This window comes from Triturus cristatus, chromosome 5_2, assembly GCF_964204655.1.
Source record: "Triturus cristatus chromosome 5_2, aTriCri1.1, whole genome shotgun sequence".
NCBI classification, from domain to species: Eukaryota; Metazoa; Chordata; class Amphibia; order Caudata; family Salamandridae; genus Triturus; species Triturus cristatus.
The window spans coordinates 799297441-799320859 of record NC_140588.1 but is presented as its reverse complement, the minus strand read 5'-3'; the positions used below and the strand labels follow the sequence as shown (position 1 = coordinate 799320859).

At 47.9% G+C, this 23419-nt stretch overlaps 1 protein-coding gene across 1 annotated transcript in view; it reads right to left on the bottom strand.

Annotated features, from left to right (window-relative positions):
• ADGRG4 (adhesion G protein-coupled receptor G4) overlaps positions 1-23419 on the bottom strand; it is a 1724535-nt gene that overhangs the window by 257655 nt on the left and 1443461 nt on the right. The window contains exon 24 of the mRNA XM_085607949.1: positions 16995-17106. Coding sequence (XP_085464075.1) covers positions 16995-17106 — 112 coding nt within the window. The remainder of the gene's footprint in view (positions 1-16994; positions 17107-23419) is intronic.

Here is a 23419-nt window from a genome sequence, read left to right as displayed (position 1 = left end):
CACCAACTATTCCCTGAGGGCTGGCTTACACTTTCCCCACACGCATCCAGCACAGACGTCACTGGACATGTGACCCTGGTAATAAAAAGGTGCCGAGCACACGTGCCCGTAGCCAGTTCCACTATCTATCTAACTGTGTCCGTGTGTTTATTATGTATGCATGTTGGCCCTGGTCCCTACCAGATTACATTGTCCATGTTATGTCTGGCAGTGGGGGGGAAGACCTAGGTTATATAACTTTGTCTGGGTCATTCTATGAGCACATGGGTAGAGACTGGATGATTAGAGTACTGCTAGGAGAGTGTATAGTGTAAGGAGAGTGTATAGTGTATTTATAAGTGCTTGGGGGTTGGCAGAGTGATTAGATAAGTACATATGTTGGCGGAGCCTAACCCTCAAGCACGAGCTTGGCTCTAATTGGCTGCCAACCAGTGGCAACCCCGGCGGAGCATCATGATTGCAAACCAAGCCTCGGTAAAGGTCCAGAATCCTGTCTGCAAGATATTCCCAAACCCTCAGCTGGATCATTGTCATACGGCAGATAGTATCCACAGAATTCTTTACGCGTAAGCGGAGTGGGCAGAGCCGACGCACGCCAGTCAGGGGCGCAACTAGAGACAAATTTCGGGGGAGGCTGATAAAAATTTTGGGAGGGGGGGCTAATTCTTCCAGTGTCATAGGCAGAGTGGAGATGCAGGGGCTCTACGAAGAGGTGAAATCACAACAAAGCCTCATTTACAGGTAAATGGTCTTTTAAAGACCTGTAAATTACACAGGTGCCATGCTGGGAGCCGCGCACCCAGCGCGTTCACACTAGGGGGCCGCGCTGAGAGCCCCGTACCCAGCGCGTTCACAATAGGGGGCCGTGCTAATCGCCGCGTCAGAACCTTCCTTTTAAATATTTATAAATCACTCCTAACACAGGGCTACTGAGCCCTCAAGACATGTTGTATTATATTAAAAAGATAAACATGTGCTTTATTAACTTTGCAAGTCACTGACAGTAAATAACCTGCATTGTTATGTTTACTATGGAAAGACTAGTAGCTTTATTGGCAAGTATGGAGTTGCATACTGACACCACAGCTGTGCATCCAATTGGACTACTCAACATAGTACTTAAAGGTATTAAGAAAATCGAAAAGTCAAATTTAATGTACCTTTTACATATAGGGCAACTTCAGAAAGTTGCCATTTTGTTGCTAGAAGTTTCCAGTAGTACTATACGGTTGCACACAAGCTGTTGCCCATGAGACAGCTTTCTGCCCTCCTGGGGAGAGGTTAGAATGGCTCTCAAGAAGGGACTACAAAGGACCTGCTGAGAAAAGGGATGTTTTCATCTCCTAACAGTGTGGCCAGAGTGGGTGTGAGCCCAAAAGACGACCTTGAAGGCAGAAGCAACCTTTAAAGGGCAAACGCTTGTCACAATCGAGGAGGACAGCTCTTTTGTTTTCCCAAAAAAACGTGGTATCTCAGGAAGAGAGGGAGGAGCCATAGTCAAACTGGTTCTTCAGAGGGTGTGTAGCTCCCAGGTAGCCACACCTTTGGGATCGGCTAGTGAGCTCCACACACCAAGAGAAGGGTTTTGCCATGCTGGAAGGGGGCAGTGCAGCACATTCTTGGGATATCTAGATAGATATCTTTGCAGGAAGTCTTTATCATTTGGGAGACCTGGTAGCCCTTTTGCTAGTTAGTTGCCATATCCCTCTAAGCTCGTAGTGGGCATAAGTGTGGCACCCTTGGCATCTAAAACTCAGATCACATCTGTACTGTGGAGAGGACTGAAGGACTGTCCTGCTGTTACCTGTACCCAGCAAAGAGATGCTGCACCAAAGACTGGACTGCACATGTTACACCTTGGGCTAACAAAGAAAGGATAGTGCCTTGAGGAAAAGTCATCCATCGACTCAGGCACAGAAAATGTCTCAAAGAGTCAGTTTGCTGACTCCCTGTTACAGCCCCAGGGCCTTACAAGCTGTGAAATCTGCTCTTGTGATAGCCCAGCTCCAAGAAGCAAGATTGCAGCTGGACACCGGGGTCCAGCCAGGGATCCCAAATCCCAACCCTCAAAAGTTGCACTCGAGTCTTCTGGACCTGGAAAAATAATCGGAGTGCAGTTTGGTTGACAAGCATGGATGTTACAGCAAATAAAAGGGAGCCACTGGTTTGCTGTAACCAGAGACCAGTGAACTAGTGGCAACTGGTTTTGTGCTAGATTTATCAGGACTTTGTGGGACATTGACCCCAAGACCAAAGTCGCCCCCATGCTTGTGTGCCAAAAGGTGGCCACAGGAAGACACTCAACACCAACTCACCATCCTTGAGCCTCTTCAGCATCCTGAATCCCTTGCATTAGTAGGTCGCCAATAGGTAGTTATAGTTAGGACCAAAGTTTTTATAGGAAAGGTGTTTTTTGGTTTGCCAAATACTTTAGCGCCGCTTGACGAATTGCCACAATATTTTCAAAAAGATGTCCCCTTTTTGTTTCAGTGGCTGTGTTGAAAGCTTTGGGGTGATCCATCAAACAAGCTCCCAGAAAAAACAGGGGGTTTGAAAATGCATTTTCCCCATGTTATGACTATGGGGATTTTTCATTTTTTGAGCATGTCTACAGCCCGAACCGCTGAACGGAATAAGACCAACTATGGCAGAAAGCTAGATGTTGGTCCAGTAGGTGTACTTTAGAAATTTGATGTAAATCTGTTCAGTAGTTTCAGAGATTTTGAAGTTTAAAAAATATACAAGTCTTGGAGCCCAAAATCCTACTGAAACCCTACTGAAATGTGATTAGCTGCTAACACTACAACCAGACAGTTTTGGCAGCCATCTTGGAACTCGGTTCAATCGAGTCCCACAAAAAATGTAAAGAAGAAAGAAAGGAGGCAGGGTAGAAACACCCTGACCCACTAGGCCTCTTGGGGGAGGGGAGTGGCCCAATTGGATCCTGCTGACCAAAAAAGCATTTTTTGAACATTTTCAGTGGGATCCGTAGATCCAGCTGAAAACTTTCTAAGAAACGAAGTGCGGTTTCCTACACTTCGTTCGTAATCAGCCCAGGGATGGGCCAGGTCCCGAAGGCATTAGAGTAATGGTTTTAGAAAAGCACCGGGGACCACCACCTCCCTGGGCTACTATAGTATACAAATGCGGGGCCACCTAGCCCCCCCTGCAGCCCTGGGGACTGCCCCCTTGCTGGGCAGTAAATGTAAATTAGGGGCAGGGGAGGCCTGCGCGCCAGTGTCTGAGTAGGTCTGCGAGTGGGTCAATTTCAGCCCTGGGGAGGGGGGTGTCGCGTGGCCCCCCCTCCCCATTGAATTATGTCTGGGTCTGTGGGATGGGTATCCCAGGGCTAAAATCGGCTGGGAAGGGGGGCCACGTGCCTCTACCCTTCTAATAATTGGGCAGGCCTCCCCGTCCAACTTAGTAGTATGCAAAGGTCTTCCTGCCTTTTAACAGGATGTGGCTCAGTCACTCACACATCTACTGACACACCCATAAAGACACTTAGACACCCACTCACAAACTCACAGTCACACACTCACTGACAGACCCACTCAGACTCTGATGCACCTACTCACAGACCAACTTAGACATTCACACACCCACTCACAGACCTACTCTGACACTCACACACTCAGACACACACACACTCATAAACCCACTCAGGCATTCATGCACCCACATACAGAACCACTCATACTCTCTCACACCAACTCACAGATCTACTCAGACTCAAGTATCGACTCATAGATCCATTCAGAGGCTCACACACCCACTCACAGACCCACTCAAAGACTTACACACCAATTCCTAGATCCACTCAGAGACTCACGCACCCATTCACACTATTTCAGACACTCCTGCACTCACTCACAGACTGACTCACCCACTTATGGAGGCACTCACAAATCCACTCTAGCACTCTCTCACTCACTCACACACCCACTCAGTCACTCACTCATGCACCCTCTGAGACACCCACTCAGACACTTACACACCCACTCAGACACCAAGTCAGACACTCACACACCAATACACAGACCCACTCAGTTTCTCACAGACCCATACAGCAACTCACACCCACAAAACCACTCACACACCCAGTCACAGACCCATAGAGCCACTCACACACTCACTCACTGACCTGTATAGCCATTCACACACACACACACTCTCAAAGGTTACAGGTTACAGTTAGAAAATAAAAAATAACCTTCAAAGTTCACTAAAAAAAAGGTTAAAGGGACATTATAGTTAGGAGTTAACATAGAAAACCTTAGAAAGTCACTGAAAAAAGGCTACAGTAAAGTTATAGTTAGGAAATAGAATTTTTTTTTAACTTAGAAATTCACTGAAAAAATCAAAGGTTACAGGGACGTTACAGTTAGGCTCAGATTTCACACATACAAAACCATAGAAATTCAGCAGTTATAGTTACCTGAGGCGAGTATAACTTATGCACCCGCAATGCACTGCATCACTCATGACATGGTCAGTGACATCACATCTGATTGGCTACCGACACTTCAACCAGGAAGTTTTGGCAGCCATCTTGCGACTCGGACTCAGCCGAGTCCCATGGAAAAACATTTTTTAAAAAGACAAAGGGCAGTTTCTTTTGAAATGTTACTGTGAATTTGAATCCACTGTAAAATTAAAAAAACAAAAACGAACTAGAGATCTCATGCTTGTTTGGTATATGCCCCCCAGATGGGCCACGTCCCGGGGGTGGCTTATTAACCATAATGAGGAGCGAGAGGAACATGTGCTTCCCCTGTCCAGGCCAATTATGGCCCCCGGGGCCCCACTCCCCAGGCCGAATGGAAGAAGGAGGGAGGAGGACACCATGGCCCCCACTCCCAGGCCAATTTTAGCCACGGCAACCTCCTTCCCAGGCCGGGGCATTAAATAATAGTGGGATAAGGGCTGCATAGCCCCCCTCCTAGGCTGGTTTTGGCCTCGGGATTGCCACCCCGAGGCCTGGCTGTATACAAATAGGGCAAAGGGACTACCCAGCCACACCCCCAGGCCGTTTACCACCAGGATCACACAGCCCCCTCCTGGAGCTAGTAATGGCCCTGGGGACCCTAACCACCAGTGCTGGGCTCCTGCTATGACTCAGGGTGCCTACCCCCAGTACATAGGGTTTCCCTGCCCACACTCGCTTTGCGGGAGCAATTTAAAGCTCCCGCCAAAGGAGAGCAAACAGTAAGTCCGCTTCCAGTGGGAATGGAGTTTTCACCTGTTTCCATGCCCATTGTGAAGCGGGCAAGGAAACAGATGAACAAATTGCTCCCGCACGCAGGGAGCAGCATTTTTTGCTGTTCCCTTGGTATGTGAGCAATGCCGGCTCCCGCTGAAAGTGGGGAGTTGGCAGGAGCTGCAGAGGCATTGGGAATCCTCTTGTGACCCCCAACAACAAGACACTGTGTGCCTTTCATGGGGCTAGGACACAAAAAATGTAGTGGTGAGGCCCCCTTCAGAATAAGGCTGCGCCCCGGGAGATGGGGTCCCCGGCCAACTTCGACCAGGGGAGGGGGCAATGTTTCCCCGCCCCCTTTTAAATATGAAGTAGGGCTCAAAGGGATGGGGTCCCCAGGGCCAATATTGCCCTGGGTTATGTGGGTTTTGTGTGCCCCCTTTTATAAAGCCAAGCCCTGGGCGATGGGGTCCCTGGGGCTAAAAATCATCCTGGGGAGGAGGGCTGTGTGACCTCTCCCATAATTTAATTGATGGGCCCTGGGGATAGAGTACCAGGGGCCAAATGCAGCCTGGGAGAAGGGCCACATACTCTCCTTCCCTACAAAAAGGTGGCAGTCCATGGGGGACGGGGTTCCCGTGGAATGAAATCATCCTAGGGAGGGGGGCTGCGTGCCCACCACTCGTGCTGACTGCCTTTGGGGGCTTGGCCGCAGGAATTTCTATGGTTTTGCGCGCGTAAAATGTGAATCTAACTATAACATCCCTGTAACCTTTGGGATGTTGGTGAATTATATATATATTACCTACTGGCGGTCGCCAGTAGGTAGTTATAGTTAGGACCACGTTTCCATAGGAAATCCGCAACATTCTATTTTGAATAACTTTGGCGCCGGTCGACGAATCCTCGCGAATTTTTCAAAATAGGTGGGGCGCTACGCTCCGCTCCTACCCTGAAAGTCTCGGGGGGATTCGTCAAGCGGGGGCTGAGATAAAAGGGGGGTCCCAAAACGCGTTTTTCCCATGCATTTTTCCATAGGACCTTTAGACAGGGCTACAGCCCGAACGGCTGAACAGAATTACTAGAAATTTGGCAGAGAGGTAGTCCTCAGGTCAAGGAAGTGCCTTTTGTAGGTTTGGTGTAAATCTGTTCAGTAGATTCTGAGAAAATAGCCTTTAAATCAATATATATATCTGAGCCAGCTTACGGTGCGCTTACGGTACGCTTACCGTACGCGTACGGTGGCGTGCGCGAGCGCAATTATGATTGGCTCTTAGATCTTAGTAAACATTCGAATCGGCCGAAACCAGGAAGCGGCGGCCGCCATTTTCTCTCTCGCACTGAGAGTGATGATTAACAAACAAAGCACAAAAACATGTAAAGGGGCTGTTTTGACAGCTCCCACACACATAGCCATGTAGAGGGAGTCCCCAAAGATCCCCCAAGGCCAAAAACGGAATTTGTATTTTTTCGCTAATTTCGCCGATTACACTTACCGTACGAGTACGGTAAAAAAATATAAAACAAAAAAAAATTATCCACAATAACCCCACCCCGTGTGCAATTGGTGACCGAAGGTCACCAATTGTGCATGGTTTATAACCGCCGTGAAAAACGAAAATAATAAAAAAAAATATATTAAAAACAAAAATTATCCACACTCTCTCCACCCCGTGTGCAAATGGTTCCCGAAGGGCACCATTTGTGCATGGCTTATAACTACTGCGAAAAATTAAAATATTACCTTTCAAAACGAAGTGCATCATATGTCCTCCATGTGCGCACGGTGCGCGAAGCGCATCGTGCGTACATGGCCCATCTAGCGTAACGTGGGCACGCGGTGCGCGAAGCGCACCGCGTGCTCACTGTGCGCGCACGGTGCACGAAGCGCACCGAGCGCGCACGGAACGAACTGCGTTAAGTGGGCGCGCACGCCACGAATGGCGTAAAGTAACTTAGCATTTAAAAAAACTTACAAATTCACTGAAAAAACCATAGGTTTCACACACGTTATAGTTAGGAATTAGCATTTAAAAAACCTTGCAAATTCACTGAAAAAACCATAGGTTTCACACATGTTATAGTTAGCGGAAATTTTACTGATAAAAAACCAATGAAATTCCCCCGTTATAGTTAGTGCAGGCAACTATAACTCACGCGACCGCAATCTTCTGCTGATGACATATGTGTCTTTATGAAAAAAAAATATTTGTAATATATGTATAGCTAAAAATGTATGGAAGAAGACATGGGTAAATAAGTGTCTAAATACAGTATTAGCATCAGCAGAGGATTGCGGTCGCGTGAGTTATAGTTGCCTGCACTAACTATAACGGGGGAATTTCATTAGTAAAAATCCGCTAACTATAACATGTGTGAAACCTATGGTTTTTTCAGTGAATTTGCAAGGTTTTTTAAATGCTAATTCCTAACTATAACGTGTGTGAAACCTATGGTTTTTTCAGTGAATACATATATATATATACATATATATATATATATATATATATATATATATATATATATATATATATATATATATATATATATATATATATATATATATATATATATATATGTATAGATATATTACCTACTGGCGGTCGCCAGTAGGTAGTTATAGTTAGGACCCTGTTTCCATAGGAAAACCGCAACATTCTATTTTGAATAACTTTGGCGCCGGTTGACGAATCCTCGCAAATTTTTCAAAATAGGTGGGGCGCTACGCTCCGCTCCTACCCTGAAAGTCTCGGGGGGATTCGTCAAGCGGGGGCTGAGATAAAAGGGGGGTCCCAAAACGCGTTTTTCCCATGCATTTTTCCATAGGACCTTTAGACACAGCTACAGCCCGAACGGCTGAACAGAGTTACTTGAAATTTGGCAGAGAGGTTGTCCTCAGGTCAAGGAAGTGCCTTTTGTAGGTCTGGTGTAAATCTGTTCAGTAGTTCCTGAGAAAATAGCATTTAAATATATATGTAGATATACATAGATTTAGAGATATTTAGATTCATTACACAGTGGTGGTCATCACTCTATAATTATGGTACAGTCACACTTTCCAATGAAATGGCCATTTTTATTTGGTTATAACTTTTGACCTCAAAGACACACACAGAAATTGGAAAGATAGCAGGAAAGTTTTGGCAAAGCAAGTTCTGTGAAAACCCACCCCCAGGAAAAAAGGGGGATATAAAAAAGTATGTTCTTTAGATCAGTGGTGCACTCAAAAAATGATTTCAAACTTATTGAATAATAATCCCTCTGACACTTAGCGTGCTACATTGATAGGCATGACGTCCAGCATGCCCCTCGCTTATAAATCATAGAATCAAGCACAAAAAGTGTATATCATATCCCATTTTGGCTCCATTAGCAAGTTTTGGTGAAAGACAGGGTAAAAAATGCTAATTTGATGGATTAAGGGATTTAGGGGGTGATATTTTTAGTACTGTGCTACTCACCTGCGGATCTGCGGACCTGCTCCTGATCCTCTTGCCGTCTTGCCGCCTCTGGGGTGCTGACGCTGTGGGTCTCCCCTGTCGGCGCCTAACTCAATCGCGCCCGCGACAGGGGGAGACTACAGCTCCCAGGCTGCCTTGCGGCCAACTTCCGGTTGTCTTCGCCCCCGGAGGCGCCCAAAAGTTTGAGGCTCCCTCGGTGGAGCGGGGGTGATATTTTTTAGTACTGTGCTACTCACCTGCGGACCTGCGGACCTGCTCCTGATCCTCTTGCCGTCTTGCCGCCTCTGGGGTGCTGACGCTGTGGGTCTCCCCTGTCGGCGCCTAACTTAATCGCGCCCGCGACAGGGGGAGACTACAGCTCCCAGGCTGCCTTGCGGCCAACTTCCGGTTGTCTTCGCGCCCGGAGGCGCACAAAAGTTCGAGGCTCCCTCGGTGGAGCGGGGGTGATATTTTTTAGTACTGTGCTACTCACCTGCGGACCTGCTCCTCTTGCCGTCTTGCCGCCTCTGGGGTGCTGACGATGTGGGTCTCCCCTGTTGGCGCCTAACACAATCGCGCCCGCGACAGGGGGAGACTACAGCTCCCAGGCTGCCTTGCGGCCAACTTCCGGTTGTCTTCGCGCCCGGAGGTGCACAAAAGTTTGAGGCTCCCTCGGTGGAGCGGTGGTGATATTTTTTAGTACTGTGCTACTCACCTGCGGACCTGCTCCTGATTCTCTTGCCGTCTTGCCGCCTCTGGGGTGCTGACGCTGTGGGTCTCCCCTGTCGGCGCCTAACTCAATCGCGCCCGCGACAGTGGGAGACTACAGCTCCCAGGCTGCCTTGCGGCCAACTTCCGGTTGTCTTCGCGCCCGGAGGCGCACAAAAGTTCGAGGCTCCCTCGGTGGAGCGGGGGTGATATTTTTTAGTACTGTGCTACTCACCTGCGGACCTGCGGACCTGCTCCTGATCCTCTTGCCGTCTTGCCGCCTCTGGGGTGCTGACGCTGTGGGTCTCCCCTGTCGGCGCCTAACTCAATCGTGCCCGCGACAGGGGGAGACTACAGCTCCCAGGTTGCCTTGCGGCCAACTTCCGGCTGTCTTCGCGCCCGGAGGCGCACAAAAGTTCGAGGCTCCCTCCGCATCGCGGGACGCGCGGGCGGGGCCGGGCAAAGCCCGGGCAAAGGGCGGGCCCTCTGTAGCCCTCCAGAGCCGAAGGAGTCCGGGCCGGGCTCACCCCCTTGACTTTTGCTTGTACTGTTCTCAGCGTATTGTAATTTGTCCTGGTTTGTTATTAAATGTTTGTAATTGACACTCTTGATTTGTTTCCTTTAGTCCCGTTGTATGCATTACTTTAGTGGTGTATTTTATTAGTTTCATTAATATGGCTGAATGTGTTAATAGGGGTACCCTTGATGGTTATTTGTTTAAAGTCAATTCTGGACTAGATCGTGAAGCCACTGTTGCAGAATTAAGGGCGAGGCGGCGTAGCTCTATTGAGCTTATTAAAAGCACGCCTCTATCTACGGACCTTCTTCATGTAGTGACTCCCCCAGGCACGAGTGGACCTCCTCACAATGAGATTTCCGTCCTTTCTGGTAATAATGACTCCCTAACATTATCTCGGAATTTAATCTCTGTTGAGTCATCCAATGATCTGTCCCCAATTGCCTCACCCTTACCCCTTAGCCTAATTACCGAACCAGTTGTATTGAATGGGTCATTACCACAAGTTATCAAGCCTTTACCTCAAAAGGTTAAATCACCCAGGCAATCTAAACTTCCAGGCCCATTACCTAGAAAAAGGAGAAAGATAGACTCTGAGCTATTAAGGAGTAAAAAAAAACCTAGTCGTAATTCTGATCTGGTTCATATTGATAAAGGCCTTTTACTCTGTACTGATAATACATCTCTCTCAGGTATGTCTACATCTCGTTCTGCAAATGATACAACTACCACGGAGCTATTCGGCAACATAGACCAGTTATTGAAATCTCTCATGTTACCTATTGTTGAGAGTTTAAAAGCAATTGAAAAAAGGCTAGAGAAAGTAGAATTCCTAATGGGTAATAATAGGGAATCAATTACGAATTCTACAAAGCCAACTATAGTGTCCCCTATTGTTTCAGCTTCTGCTGCATCACCCTCTACTGCATTACCACTAGAGTCTATCTCTCAAATCTACCCGAGCACTAATAATGTAACTAATAGCAATGCAGGAGGAACTACTATTCCCCAGTTAATGCAACCGATTATTTTAAGCAAGGACAGAGACTCCCTGGGAGAAAATATCTCAATACAAAAAGGCCCAATGTATGATAGAAAGGGTCGCAATCCAGTCCCTATTACAAAGATACGTGGGCCTTTTTCTATTGACTTGCCACCAGAAGCTGTCCCTCTTGTAGTTTTCCTTGCGGGTGTTCCAACTTTAAAGGACGGTGTAATAGAGGGATATTTGCAGTTAAAGAATAAGGTTATCCACTGGTTTGGACAGAACCGCCCTCTCCCCTCGTATATTAATGGGGAAATCTTACACGTCAGGCGTCTACCCTGGCTGGGAAATACACCAAAGAATATAAACGGGGATATCATTTTAATGAACTTTAGGGATCCTAGAGCTGTCAGCAATATTCTTAACTGGCACACAAATCATATGAGGTCTGTCATTACTACCTGGGAATTAACTTATTTCTATCCCAGATCTCAGACAGCTTCCATTATTAATCCTGGGGCTTTACTTCGTAACCAACCTAACCCTCCCATTCCGCTCAGAAACCGCTATGAGGCATTAGCAAATCTTGAAGACGTGGACTGACTCAATAACCGCAAGGCTCCGTCCTTGGTCCCTGATGAGCCATTTCCTGATACATTTCCATCTTTTAATGAGCTAAGAAACTCGGTACCAGAAGTAAGTGCAGACACTTGTATCAATCATCTCATTGTCCCAGATTCTCTACCATCTGTCAACCGTTTGGCTGGCACTGAGGTCATTACGGGGAATTTACTCTCCTGGAATATTGCAGGGCTGTCCTCTAAACTGGAATCTGAGGATTGGATATGTTTTGTCAATAATTTTGATCTATGCATATTCCAGGAAACTTGGTTATGTGAACCTTCTTTTGTACAGGGATATTTGAATTATTCTGTGCCTGCATTTAAGGGCCCAAGGGGGAGACCTATGGGGGGTTTAACTATATGGGTCCGCCAGAGTCTAAAGCTAGCTATCAAAGTTGTTGACACTAATAATCGAGATATCCAACTAATTAAAATGGACCTAGATAAATTAGGAACGTTGGATATTTATAATGTCTATGTCCGGAGTAACAGAGGGGGGAGATCTGAGGCTCTAGTAGCCTTGGGTTGTCTTCTTGATACCCACTCCTCAAGCAACAACATCGTCATTGCGGGTGATTTTAATAGAACATTTGAACCCCTAGTCAATGAAGATGATCTTTTCAGGGACGAAGAGGACCGACAATGGGGAGTTCCTAAATTGGAGCTCACTCCGGTTGTGCGTTGGTCCGATGATGTGATCGGTCTAAACGCCCTCTGTTATGAAAAGGGTTTAAGAGCCCTAAATGGAAGGACTAGTAGTGACAGAAATGGGACCAGCACATTTGATAATGGGCGATACAATAGTAGAATTGACTACGTTTTATGTAGTCTTAAACTATGGCACCTGATCTGCGACATGGAGGTTGTTGGGAGGATAGAGAGCGATCACAACCCCCTGTGTGCAATTCATAAATGGTGGTCCCATACTAACCGTACCATAGGCCCTCTTGAGATCGTCCCTCCCCTGATTGTTCCCACTAATGATATGCGTAGATTAAGGTGGGAAAATATAGTAACTAACCATCAGGTTATTGCTAATATCAGTGGACAGGTAGACAAAGCAATATTGGACATGGAGCACTTTAATCCACTTAGCACCGGCTTAGACAAGGTAGCAGGAATACACAATACCCTCTTTTGCACAATCAAAAACTATTTCCTTAAACCTGCGAAAAACAAAGGAGCCAGAGCCCCAAAGCCTGCTAAGTGGTATAATGACTAGTGTAGGGAAGCACGACTAGCTTTAGGTAATGCCATCAAGGGGGGGCAATCTGTTGTGATTCAATCTGCTAGAAAGGATTACAAAATCAGTATATCTAGGGCAAAGAAAGTCTGGGACGAGCACCACTGGTCTGAGTTAAAGGCAGCTAGCGACAGTAAGGATTCCCGGTTATTCTGGCACATTGTTAGGTGGGGAAATTCGGGTTCTCCCGAGCCCCCGCATAACAATGTGCCAGAAGAAGAATGGGTAAAATATTTTAAAAATCAGTACGCCGAGCGAAATAATGCCAATTTGGGCACAGAAATGAGTGTAGATCAATTCCAAGATAATTTCTTCAGTATTGCTGAAGTCATGACGGCCCTTGGCTCAGTGGCTTGTGGACGCGCCCCTGGTCTCGATGGGGTGCCAGCTGACTTATTCATTAATGATAAAGAGCGCTGGTGTAAGTACATTCAGTAGAATGAGATAGAGGGTGTCGAGCGCAGGTCTAGGTTTACGCATACATCTCACTCCCCTCTGATAGTGGTCAGGGCCACAATCAGGAATTTGATGAGAGCTGCAATGACAGAAAAAATTAGAGTGAGGCACAAGGTGTCCAACCAACGCAGGTCCATGTTTAATATGGGTGGATGATAAATTCCGCTCCACCGGCGGAGTTCGCAGAGTTTTACCCACTTTGCGTTACGCTGGTAATGAGGAGTTCTGGCAAAACTCTGACAAACTGCAGCCTGGCAGAGTTTTTTGCCCACATTCGCGGCTTGCCAATGTGAAGATGGTAAGAAATAGCGAGAATTGGCATCTCCTAGAGTGATTTTGGGATGCTAGGACGGCACCGAACGAGATTTTCTCAATGGGGCGGGCACGGACATTTACGATCTTTTGCGGTGAGAACGCTGCTGCTAGAGTAGAAATTCTGGTGGCAGCAAAAGCAGCACCAAATGGCACACTGCGTGGTGCCATTCAAGCAGATTTAGCAGTGCAGAACTAGCTCCTGGCGCTACAAATCTTCACAACGTGCCGAATTCACCCGCTCGCTGAGCTCTGCAGAATCTTATGACGTTTTTATGTAACTCTGTGGAATTCCGCGGAGTGAAACTCAGTGAGTTCCGCTGATCCCTAATGCACACACACCACACTCACACACGTCAGCGCTCAGACCCACAATCAGGGAGTTGGAGAGCAGCAAATATACAGTGAGGATGGCAGCAAATGTACATTGAGGGGGAGGGTGTCAAACACAGGCCCAGGTTTACACACATTCCCAAGTCACCCATATCAGCGCTCAGGGCTACAATCAAGGAGCTGTGGGAGCACATGGTCAGTGACTGGCTACCGCCCTCCCCCTATGACCACACCACCCCCGGACACAGCACATAGACGTGGTATCTTTGGAAGGCGGGAGGTCGCGAGACCCCCCGGCCGTATTTATTAAGTACAAAACAATAAATTTTTAAATTTGCATGATAAACAGTTATACAAAAATCAGCAGGACATTAGATACATCATTGTCAACAGGTGTGAGTGACTATCCTTAACAAAGACTCTAATACAGATTGTTTCCTAACCGAGTCTAACATCCTCCTCTGCATTTCTGTATACTAACATTTCTGGGCCATATGGCAAGGTCGCTAACCGGTGTCAGGTCCTACTAGCTGCGCCTCCCCTACAGGTGTGCGCATGCGCAGCCGGGCCCGGTAATTACCCGGTCCACGCCGTGAACTTCATTTACCCACTAAAGGAGGGCCCTTACTCTGCGCCATCCGGTGACGTCATGAGTATGCGCGCGCGGGGTGGCTACCAGCCTAAGGAAAGCGTGACTCCCCAACCCGCGCCCCTTTGGAGCACCTCTGTAGGATGATGCCCGCCCCCTCAGACCTTCAAATAGTTGCTCACCGGTCATGACCTTACCGCATGCCCCATACCTAATAAATACGACGACCTATGGGAGAAAATTCTAAAGGACAACTACACTGACTAAAATCACACGTCATGTATAACACCATAAAGCTACAAGGGAAAGAAAAGGCCTAAACACGACTGCAGCTAGAGGTAACCAACACAGGTCCAAGTTAACAGGTTTATGCGGTCTTCCCACTCCGTATCAGAGCTCAGGGCCACAATCAGGAAGCTTGGAGAGTGCACTAAAGGCAGCAAAAGTAGTGTGACAGAGGGGGTGTCTATTTCATGTCCATAGCACACACCCCACTCGCGCATATCAGCACTCAGGGCCACGGATTTGAAGGAGTGCTTCAACTGCAGTAAAAGTACACAAAAGTACAATTAGGGACTGAATGAATCACAGAGATTTGAGGATAAAAAAGGAGGGAGAGGAACAGTAAAATAGTGTGAGTCCAACACATGTCCAAGAACACAGACACTGCGTCAGCTACACACTGAGGGCTATTGTCTAGAAAACGATCTCTCTAAAGGAAGGAATGGCACTGTCAGCCAATGATTGTCCAACAAATAATGAAGAGCACAAACAGCACCACTCAATCAGGTAAACACGCAGGAGTATTCAGAGAGAATTGAAAACTTCAGTGGTGAGCATGGAACAGTGAGGCAGGGGGTTTCCAATACAACTCCAAGATCATAATCACCAGCACTCACTGAGATAAACAGTCACGACAAGATAATAACAAGCATTGGCATAGCCAATAGGTCTCGCCTTTGGGACCTTATAAGTGTTTAGCTATGCAACAGTTGCATAACTAAATACTTATAAGGTCCCAAAAGCGAGACCTATTGGCCGTGCGGCCGCGAAAGTGATCGCGATCAAACATCAAAGCGGCCGTGCAAGTGAAAGTAATCACGGTAAAGCGCTGCGCGCGCGCCCGCGCACATGCACTGTAGCTCTAGGCTGGCCTGGTAGCACTTTTTGGAGCCCTCTGAATAAGTCTCGCCAGACCAGCGCATGCGCTGGGTCAGGCTAGACCTAAAAATGGGTTAACATGCTATTTCTTTTTGCAACTAGACGATATAGTTAGAATTTGGCTGAAGCTTGCTTAAATGATAAAGGCACATCTATCATCCATCAGGTGGGAAAATTGTGACTGGTTTTTCTGCGACTATTGAGCAGAAGGGGGCCTGCGGCTGCGACAATTTGTCTCCGCAGGACACCCTTCATTTTGTATTGTTGTGCCCATTTTATTGTCTCCCTAGACGCATGTTTTTAATTAATATTTTAAAATGTGGGAAATTTCGACATGCGAAGGTAGCCTTGTTGTTCCTTCAAAGAGCAAATGATATGTATACTCTATGCTCAGTAATAAGCTTCTTGAAAGCTGCTGTAAGACTAAGGAACACTAGAGATTAGCTTACTTTTCGTATTGTGATAAAGTGTAACAGTTCAGTTGATGGTTATTTTTTAATGAATTGTATGATTATATGTGTTGCTGTGTTTTTAACATGTACTTTTTATGATGATTTTTTTAACCATCGAAATAAAGAATTTGAACTGAACTGACTGTGAAAAGTATTTTGTAACAAGGAAAACATAGCTTGCTGATCCTTATTCGGTAGCCTCGACTCTTTAAAAAACGGTTGAAACCCACTGGAAAAAATACAGTTAAGAATTAAGCTCCAGGCTCAAATTCGTTAAACCACTTAAATTCGCTATGTTTCACAGTAGAAACTGTGACTACCTCCCTACCCTTCCCCCTCCCCCCATATTGTGTGGCGAGTGCCATCACACATGACAGTATTGATGGCATCATAAGAAACAACACTGATAACATTGCTTATGACATCTACTTGAACCAACCACAGAATGTGCCACCCCCATGAGCTGCCTCTGGCATCACACATGACATCACTGATGGCATCTTAAATGACAGGGAGAGGGGTGGTTCCCTGCATCTTAGCATTCCAACCCCTGGAAGGGCTGTGAGGGCCACATTCACCTCTGGTCTAACAGCAAGGGTCCTTCCAGGCAGCAAGGCACACTGCACGAGGCGGAAATAGACAAAGCGGCCTACAATTCATTCTGATCTAGGAATATTCAAAGCAGATAGATACCCACTGCTGAATTTAAAGAATCCTGCAATGAAAACCGATTGTTCATGAAAGGAGATAGTCAATAGTTAACATCCACTTAACAATTAGCTGTGATCTGGTGATATGCCGCTAACGGCCGGTGAACCCGACAAAACATTTTATCACAAACTTCAGGTATAAAATGTATTATTATTTTTTTTTAAACTAAAAAAACAAGTCTTATACTTTTGTACAGCAATTTCACAAGGCTCGTGATTTTGAAAAGTTCAATGCACCTCAAAGTGGGGAAAATGAAACACTTACAATGAAACGTTGTCGTCAGCCGATGCGCTAACTTCCTTCGACACCTCATTCGCGATGCCATAGAAATCTTTGTTTACAATAACCACGGTAATAACTATAATTGCCGGTACTCCTAATACGAAAGTGGAAGAAAGAGCGAGCATTATGCAAATGTCGAAGCAATGACGTCTAGCAATTTATTCATCAAAGTAAGTGAGTCCATTATTCATGAGCGCAAAGCTGCCAGAGATAAGATATTCTGATCTTTTATACAGAGAGGAGCTTCCGCGCGGCCTGCGGTAGGTAATAGGATTGAGCGCGCAGTCACGCACCGCTGCACGCCGGAAGTGCTCCACAAATCAGCCCCTCCAGCGCCACGCACTTCTACAACCCGTCCACCCCTCCAGGGAACTCTGGTGCCAAAGGGTGGACAACTAATAAGGGTCAAAAACGAGGGTTGAGGTTCAAAACCAGCTTAATGAGGAACATCCCGCCTCATATACCCTGCGTGTTGCTGCAAAATAAAATCCTTTTTGTGGGAGGTGACTATTTAAATGTTTTTCTAGCAAATGTGTCGCAAATTGTTTAAGGTTTGATAGACTGTAGTATGCTAAGCATTTTTTTTCCTTTTCCACAATTAATAATGATGTGATACAAGTTAGAAGTCACTAACGACTTCAGGGAGGGACAAACCTTTTTTAGGAGGTTGGAAAATACTAGTAACAGAAAGTCAACAAAATCTTCCCCAAAATATAAAATAGGTAAACACTACATTTATGATATAAATGTACCATACATCAGACCAGCATTATTAATAATGTCTTGATTTTTTAATATAACAGTTTACCTTTTTGGGATTGTCATTTTTTTTAGAAAAAACATATATGGTAGTGATATTTAACAATAATAAATATATATACAGTCTGTGAGCTCCACATATATAAAAAGTCACAAATGAGCCAAATCATTACACTAAGAACCAAGACAATAATAGATTTACTACATGACGATCACATACATTCACATTGAAGCACAATATATATATCGAGAAATGAGTAACAAATAAATACTGTAATCGTAGTACTTAAAGTGAAAACAGTAACAGTGCAGTATTAAAAAATTCTCTAAAGTTCAATGTTGTGTAGACACAGGTGCGCCGATGCGTGTTTCGGAAGTTACAGGAAGATGAAAGCAGATGGTGCGACCTTCATCAGGGCACTGTCTATATATAATTCTGTGGCAGTTGCCATCCAGTCTGCACTCATTGAGAAAGCACGTATTGGGGGCTCACAACATTCTTCAATTACTGGCTTAAAATGGAATGACGTAAAATATTGGAGAAGAGAACAGTCTCCAGAGTCTAGCTGAAGCTCCTAAATAGGAAATCCACAATATCAAGATGTCTGGACTAAAGGGGATCTGATTACAAAACCAGACATAGAGGGGCAGTTTTGATGCGTGGTTGATGGGTGTAGGGGTGCTCCTAGTGCCGTCGGCCACCAGGAGTCGTCCCAGGCCGTGGGGGTGGAGCCGAGGATGAGGACCTCTGTCTTGTCCGAGTTCAGCTTCAGTCGTCTGTTCCTCCTCCAGTCGGCGACAGCCTTGATTCCTTCGTGGAGGTTGGTTTTGGTGGTGTGGGGGTCCTTGGTGAGCGAGTGGATCAGCTGGGTGTCGTCGGCATAGGAGATGATGTTTAGATCATGCAGTCGGGCGACATGGGCGAGTGGTGCCATGTAGACGTTGAATAACGTTGGGCTGAGAGATGAGCCTTGGGGTACACCGCAGATGATCTCGGTGGCTTTGGAGCAGAAGGGAGGTAGGCGGACGCTCTGGGTTCTTCCGGAGAGGAAGGAGGTGGTCCAGTCCAGGGCCTTCTCTTGGATTCCGGTACAAAGGGGGTGGTGATGGATGGAGCATCAGAACCAATCAAACACTCACACCCAGTCAACAGATCTGGGTTTGATCCATCACCGTTCTCTAGCCCACTCTGCCACCCCAGTTCAGACATGGCCATATGCAAATCAGTCTGACCCTGTGCCTCATGGGAACAGTCCAGCCCGAACTGCCAAGCCAAGTCTTCCCTGGACCGGAAACAAGCTTCCTAGGACCAGTTTCTGGCATTTCAGCCGTCTTCAGCCAGGCTTGCTTGAATCCAGTGGCAAAGTGAGCAAGGGACTCACGTCTGAGCATACCCTGCCAACTTATGGCGAACAAAGCGGTACACAAGGGGGTGGTGATGGACGGAGCATCAGAACCAATCAAACACTCACACCCAGACAACAGATCTGGGTTTGATCCATCACCGTTCTTTAGCCCACTCTGCCACCCCAGTTCAGACATGGCCATATGCAAATCAGTCTGACCCTGTGCCTCATGGGAACAGTCCAGCCCGAACTGCCAAGCCAAGTCTTCCCTGGACCGGAAACAAGCTTCCTAGGACCAGTTTCTGGCATTTCAGCCGTCTTCAGCCAGGCTTGCTTGAATCCAGTGGCAAAGTGAGCAAGGGACTCACGTCTGAGCATACCCTGCCAACTTATGGCGAACAAAGCGGTACAAAAGGGGGTGGTGATGGACGGAGCATCAGAACCAATCAAACACTCACACCCAGTCAACAGATCTGGGTTTGATCCATCACCGTGCTTTAGCCCACTCTGCCACCCCAGTTCAGACATGGCCATATGCAAATCAGTCTGACCCTGTGCCTCATGGGAACAGTCCAGCCCGAACTGCCAAGCCAAGCCTTCCCTGGACCGGAAACAAGCTTCCTAGCACCAGTTTCTGGCATTTCAGCCGTCTTCAGCCAGGCTTGCTTGAATCCAGTGGCAAAGTGAGCAAGGGACTCACGTCTGAGCATACCCTGCCAACTTATGGCGAACAAAGCGGTACAAAAGGGGTGGTGATGGACGGAGAATCCGAACCAATCAAACACTCACACCCAGTCAACAGATCTGGGTTTGATCCATCACCGTTCTTTAGCCCACTCTGCCACCCCAGTTCAGACATGGCCATATGCAAATCAGTCTGACCCTGTGCCTCATGGGAACAGTCCAGCCCGAACTGCCAAGCCAAGTCTTCCCTGGACCGGAAACAAGCTTCCTAGGACCAGTTTCTGGCATTTCAGCCGTCTTCAGCCAGGCTTGCTTGAATCCAGTGGCAAAGTGAGCAAGGGACTCACGTCTGAGCATACCCTGCCAACTTATGGCGAACAAAGCGGTACAAAAGGGGGTGGTGATGGACGGAGCATCAGAACCAATCAAACACTCACACCCAGTCAACAGATCTGGGTTTGATCCATCACCGTGCTTTAGCCCACTCTGCCACCCCAGTTCAGACATGGCCATATGCAAATCAGTCTGACCCTGTGCCTCATGGGAACAGTCCAGCCCGAACTGCCAAGCCAAGCCTTCCCTGGACCGGAAACAAGCTTCCTAGCACCAGTTTCTGGCATTTCAGCCGTCTTCAGCCAGGCTTGCTTGAATCCAGTGGCAAAGTGAGCAAGGGACTCACGTCTGAGCATACCCTGCCAACTTATGGCGAACAAAGCGGTACAAAAGGGGTGGTGATGGACGGAGAATCCGAACCAATCAAACACTCACACCCAGTCAACAGATCTGGGTTTGATCCATCACCGTTCTTTAGCCCACTCTGCCACCCCAGTTCAGACATGGCCATATGCAAATCAGTCTGACCCTGTGCCTCATGGGAACAGTCCAGCCCGAACTGCCAAGCCATGTCTTCCCTGGACCGGAAACAAGCTTCCTAGGACCGGTTTCTGGCATTTCAGCCGTCTTCAGCCAGGCTTGCTTGAATCCAGTGGTAAAGTGAGCAAGGGACTCACGTCTGAGCATACCCTGCCAACTTATGGCGAACAAAGCGGTACAAAAGGGGTGGTGATGGACGGAGAATCCGAACCAATCAAACACTCACACCCAGTCAACAGATCTGGGTTTGATCCATCACCGTTCTTTAGCGAGTCACACAGTTCTTGTGACGGTGGGATGTCGTTGGTGTTGGAGCTGGGGTTGGAGAGTTCCTTCACAATGCAGAAGAGCTCTTTGCTGTTGTTTGCGTTGTTGTCAAGGCGATCTCTGAAGGCGGACCTTTGGCGGATCTGATGAGTTGGTGATGTCGGCGGGTGGCGTTCCTGTGGGCTGTGTAGCTTTCCGGTGTTCTTTCGAGGGTCCAGTTTTTTTCTAGTTTTCGGCAGGTTCGCTTGGAGGCCTGGAGGTCTTCGGTGAACCAGCTGGCTCTCTTGCTGGTGTGGGTGTTGGGGGGTTTCTTGAGCTGGGCGAGGGTGTTGGTGCAGTCGTTGATCCATTTTTTGAGGTTGCGGGCTGTGGCGTCGGGGTCGGTTGGGTCTGTGGGTGGGCTCTGTGTGAGGGCGGCGGTTAGCTGGTCCTCGGTGATCTTGCCCCAGCTGCGGCGAGGCATCTGCTGGGTCTGGTGGTGTGTGGTGCAGCGGTGGTCGGTCCAGTGGAGTTCAGTGGTGCGGTCAAAGAAGACGTGGGTGCTCGCTGAGAAGATGGGGTCAAGGCTATTGAGGAGATCGGCCTTGGTTCATTCCCTGACCGTCACCTACCCAGCTGCACTTTGGGCACAGTTTTTTCCCCGTCTCCCTGTCTCGCCCACCCCCCCTCATCGTATTTCTGTAACTCTGCTTTTTCCTTGCCTCCTATCTATCTATCTATCTATCTATCTATCTATCTATCTATCTATCTATCTATCTATCTATCTATCTATCTATCTATCTATCTATCTATCTATCTATCTATCTATCTATCTATCTATCTATCTATCTATCTATCTATCTATCTATCTATCTATCTATCTATCTATCTGTTCCCATTCAGCACTCTTTCTGTCTTTGTCTTACTTCCTTTGCTCCTATCCCCTCTCACCTGAATCTTTCCTCTTGCCCGCTACACCGCCTAGCACCCTGTCCTTTTGTGCCCTTTGACTAAGCACTCCTTCTCCCCTTGTTGGAGAAAGATCTAATATTTATACTCTGGAGTCCCAGCAAACCCACTGAGAGAGTCCACAGCGCCTAGGGAGCCACTCACAGTTGAGGTATGGTATGGCACCTGTTGGACTTGGCCTTTCTGGCAGGTTCACCCCTGAAACTTTTTGCTTTTAATTATGACCTGGTGTTAGTGATTTTTGGCTTCTGCGTACTTTACCACTGTGTCCCAGGGTAAAGTGCGTGCGTGTAGTGAGGTTGGCCTGCCCTCCCATAGGAATGCATGGGGGAATGTATGTGTCCCTGGTAGTTCCTGATGCGTGGGGAGTGCAGGTGCGAGTTTGGTATGTGCGGACTCGTGTGATTAAATGCTGCACGATGATGTGTGCGGCATTACTGTAGCTAGTGTGGAAGTGCCACTTCTAGACGCTGGCATAAATGTGCAGTGACTGCCTGTCGCGTGATTGGCTGGCTGAGGTCATATGATGGGCTAGGGAATCCCCAGAGTCAGGATGAGTCACCCAGTGGTGAATGGGGAGATCAGCAGCCAGATGGGTGGGAGGAGTACACCTAGGACCTGAATAGGGCTGGGCTTTCCCCACACAATGCTGGATCCGCTCCCTGTGGTGTGACTGATGACCCTGGCCTGCTCTGTGAATAGGGAGAGGGGCTGAGCAAAACAAAGTGCTCAAGAACCAGTTGCATCTAGTTCGCCCCTCCCCTGCACCTTGAAACAAAGGTAAACCTGTGTATACAATGGGGCTGTGACCCCAAGTAAAAGGTTCTCTTTCTGATCCTAACTTGAGGGGGGCCTGCTGCTGCTGGGCGCCAGGAGAGACCGCCACTGGGGACTGCCTCCCTGCTGGAGGGCCCTGTGAGCTGGCCCCTGGGCCCAGTCTTTGCTCCCCTGCATCTGAAGACTTTTCCTGGACCTTGCCTGCAAGCGCTTGGGAAGCGCTGCACCTTTACTTGCTGAAAAGCGCCTTCATTTGTGATCAGCAGCGCTGAGCTGCGAGGATTTACGGGAGAACCCCGACGTAGGGATTCCCCCGCTGTTGCCGGGATTTAAAGCGGGTGCCCACCCCGCGTTGTGGCGCTCGTTGGCAGGTGCCCATCTCTTTATTTAACTTGCGGAAGCCCACCCCGCATACGTGTGCCTACCGCGGGTGCCCACCCCGCATTGCGTACTAAAAGACCGGGAGCCTACCCCGTGCTGCAGGCGCCCAAAACCTCCAGGGCCGCCGCGCTGCCCGCGGTGACCCGGAAACAGTCCGGGAAGCCCTGGTCGTGGGAGGGGCCTGACCCTTACAGCAGGAAGCGGATGGGAGCCTACCCCGTGCTCCTGCGACTAAAGCGCCGTGTCCCCAGACCCAGGCGGGAGCCCACCCCATACTGGGGCATGCTGCTTTCAGGTTTGGAGCCGATAGGCTCCGCATTCCAGTCCCGGGTCCCAGGAGGGGGCCCGGGTGAAGACCGCCGTGAAGAGCCA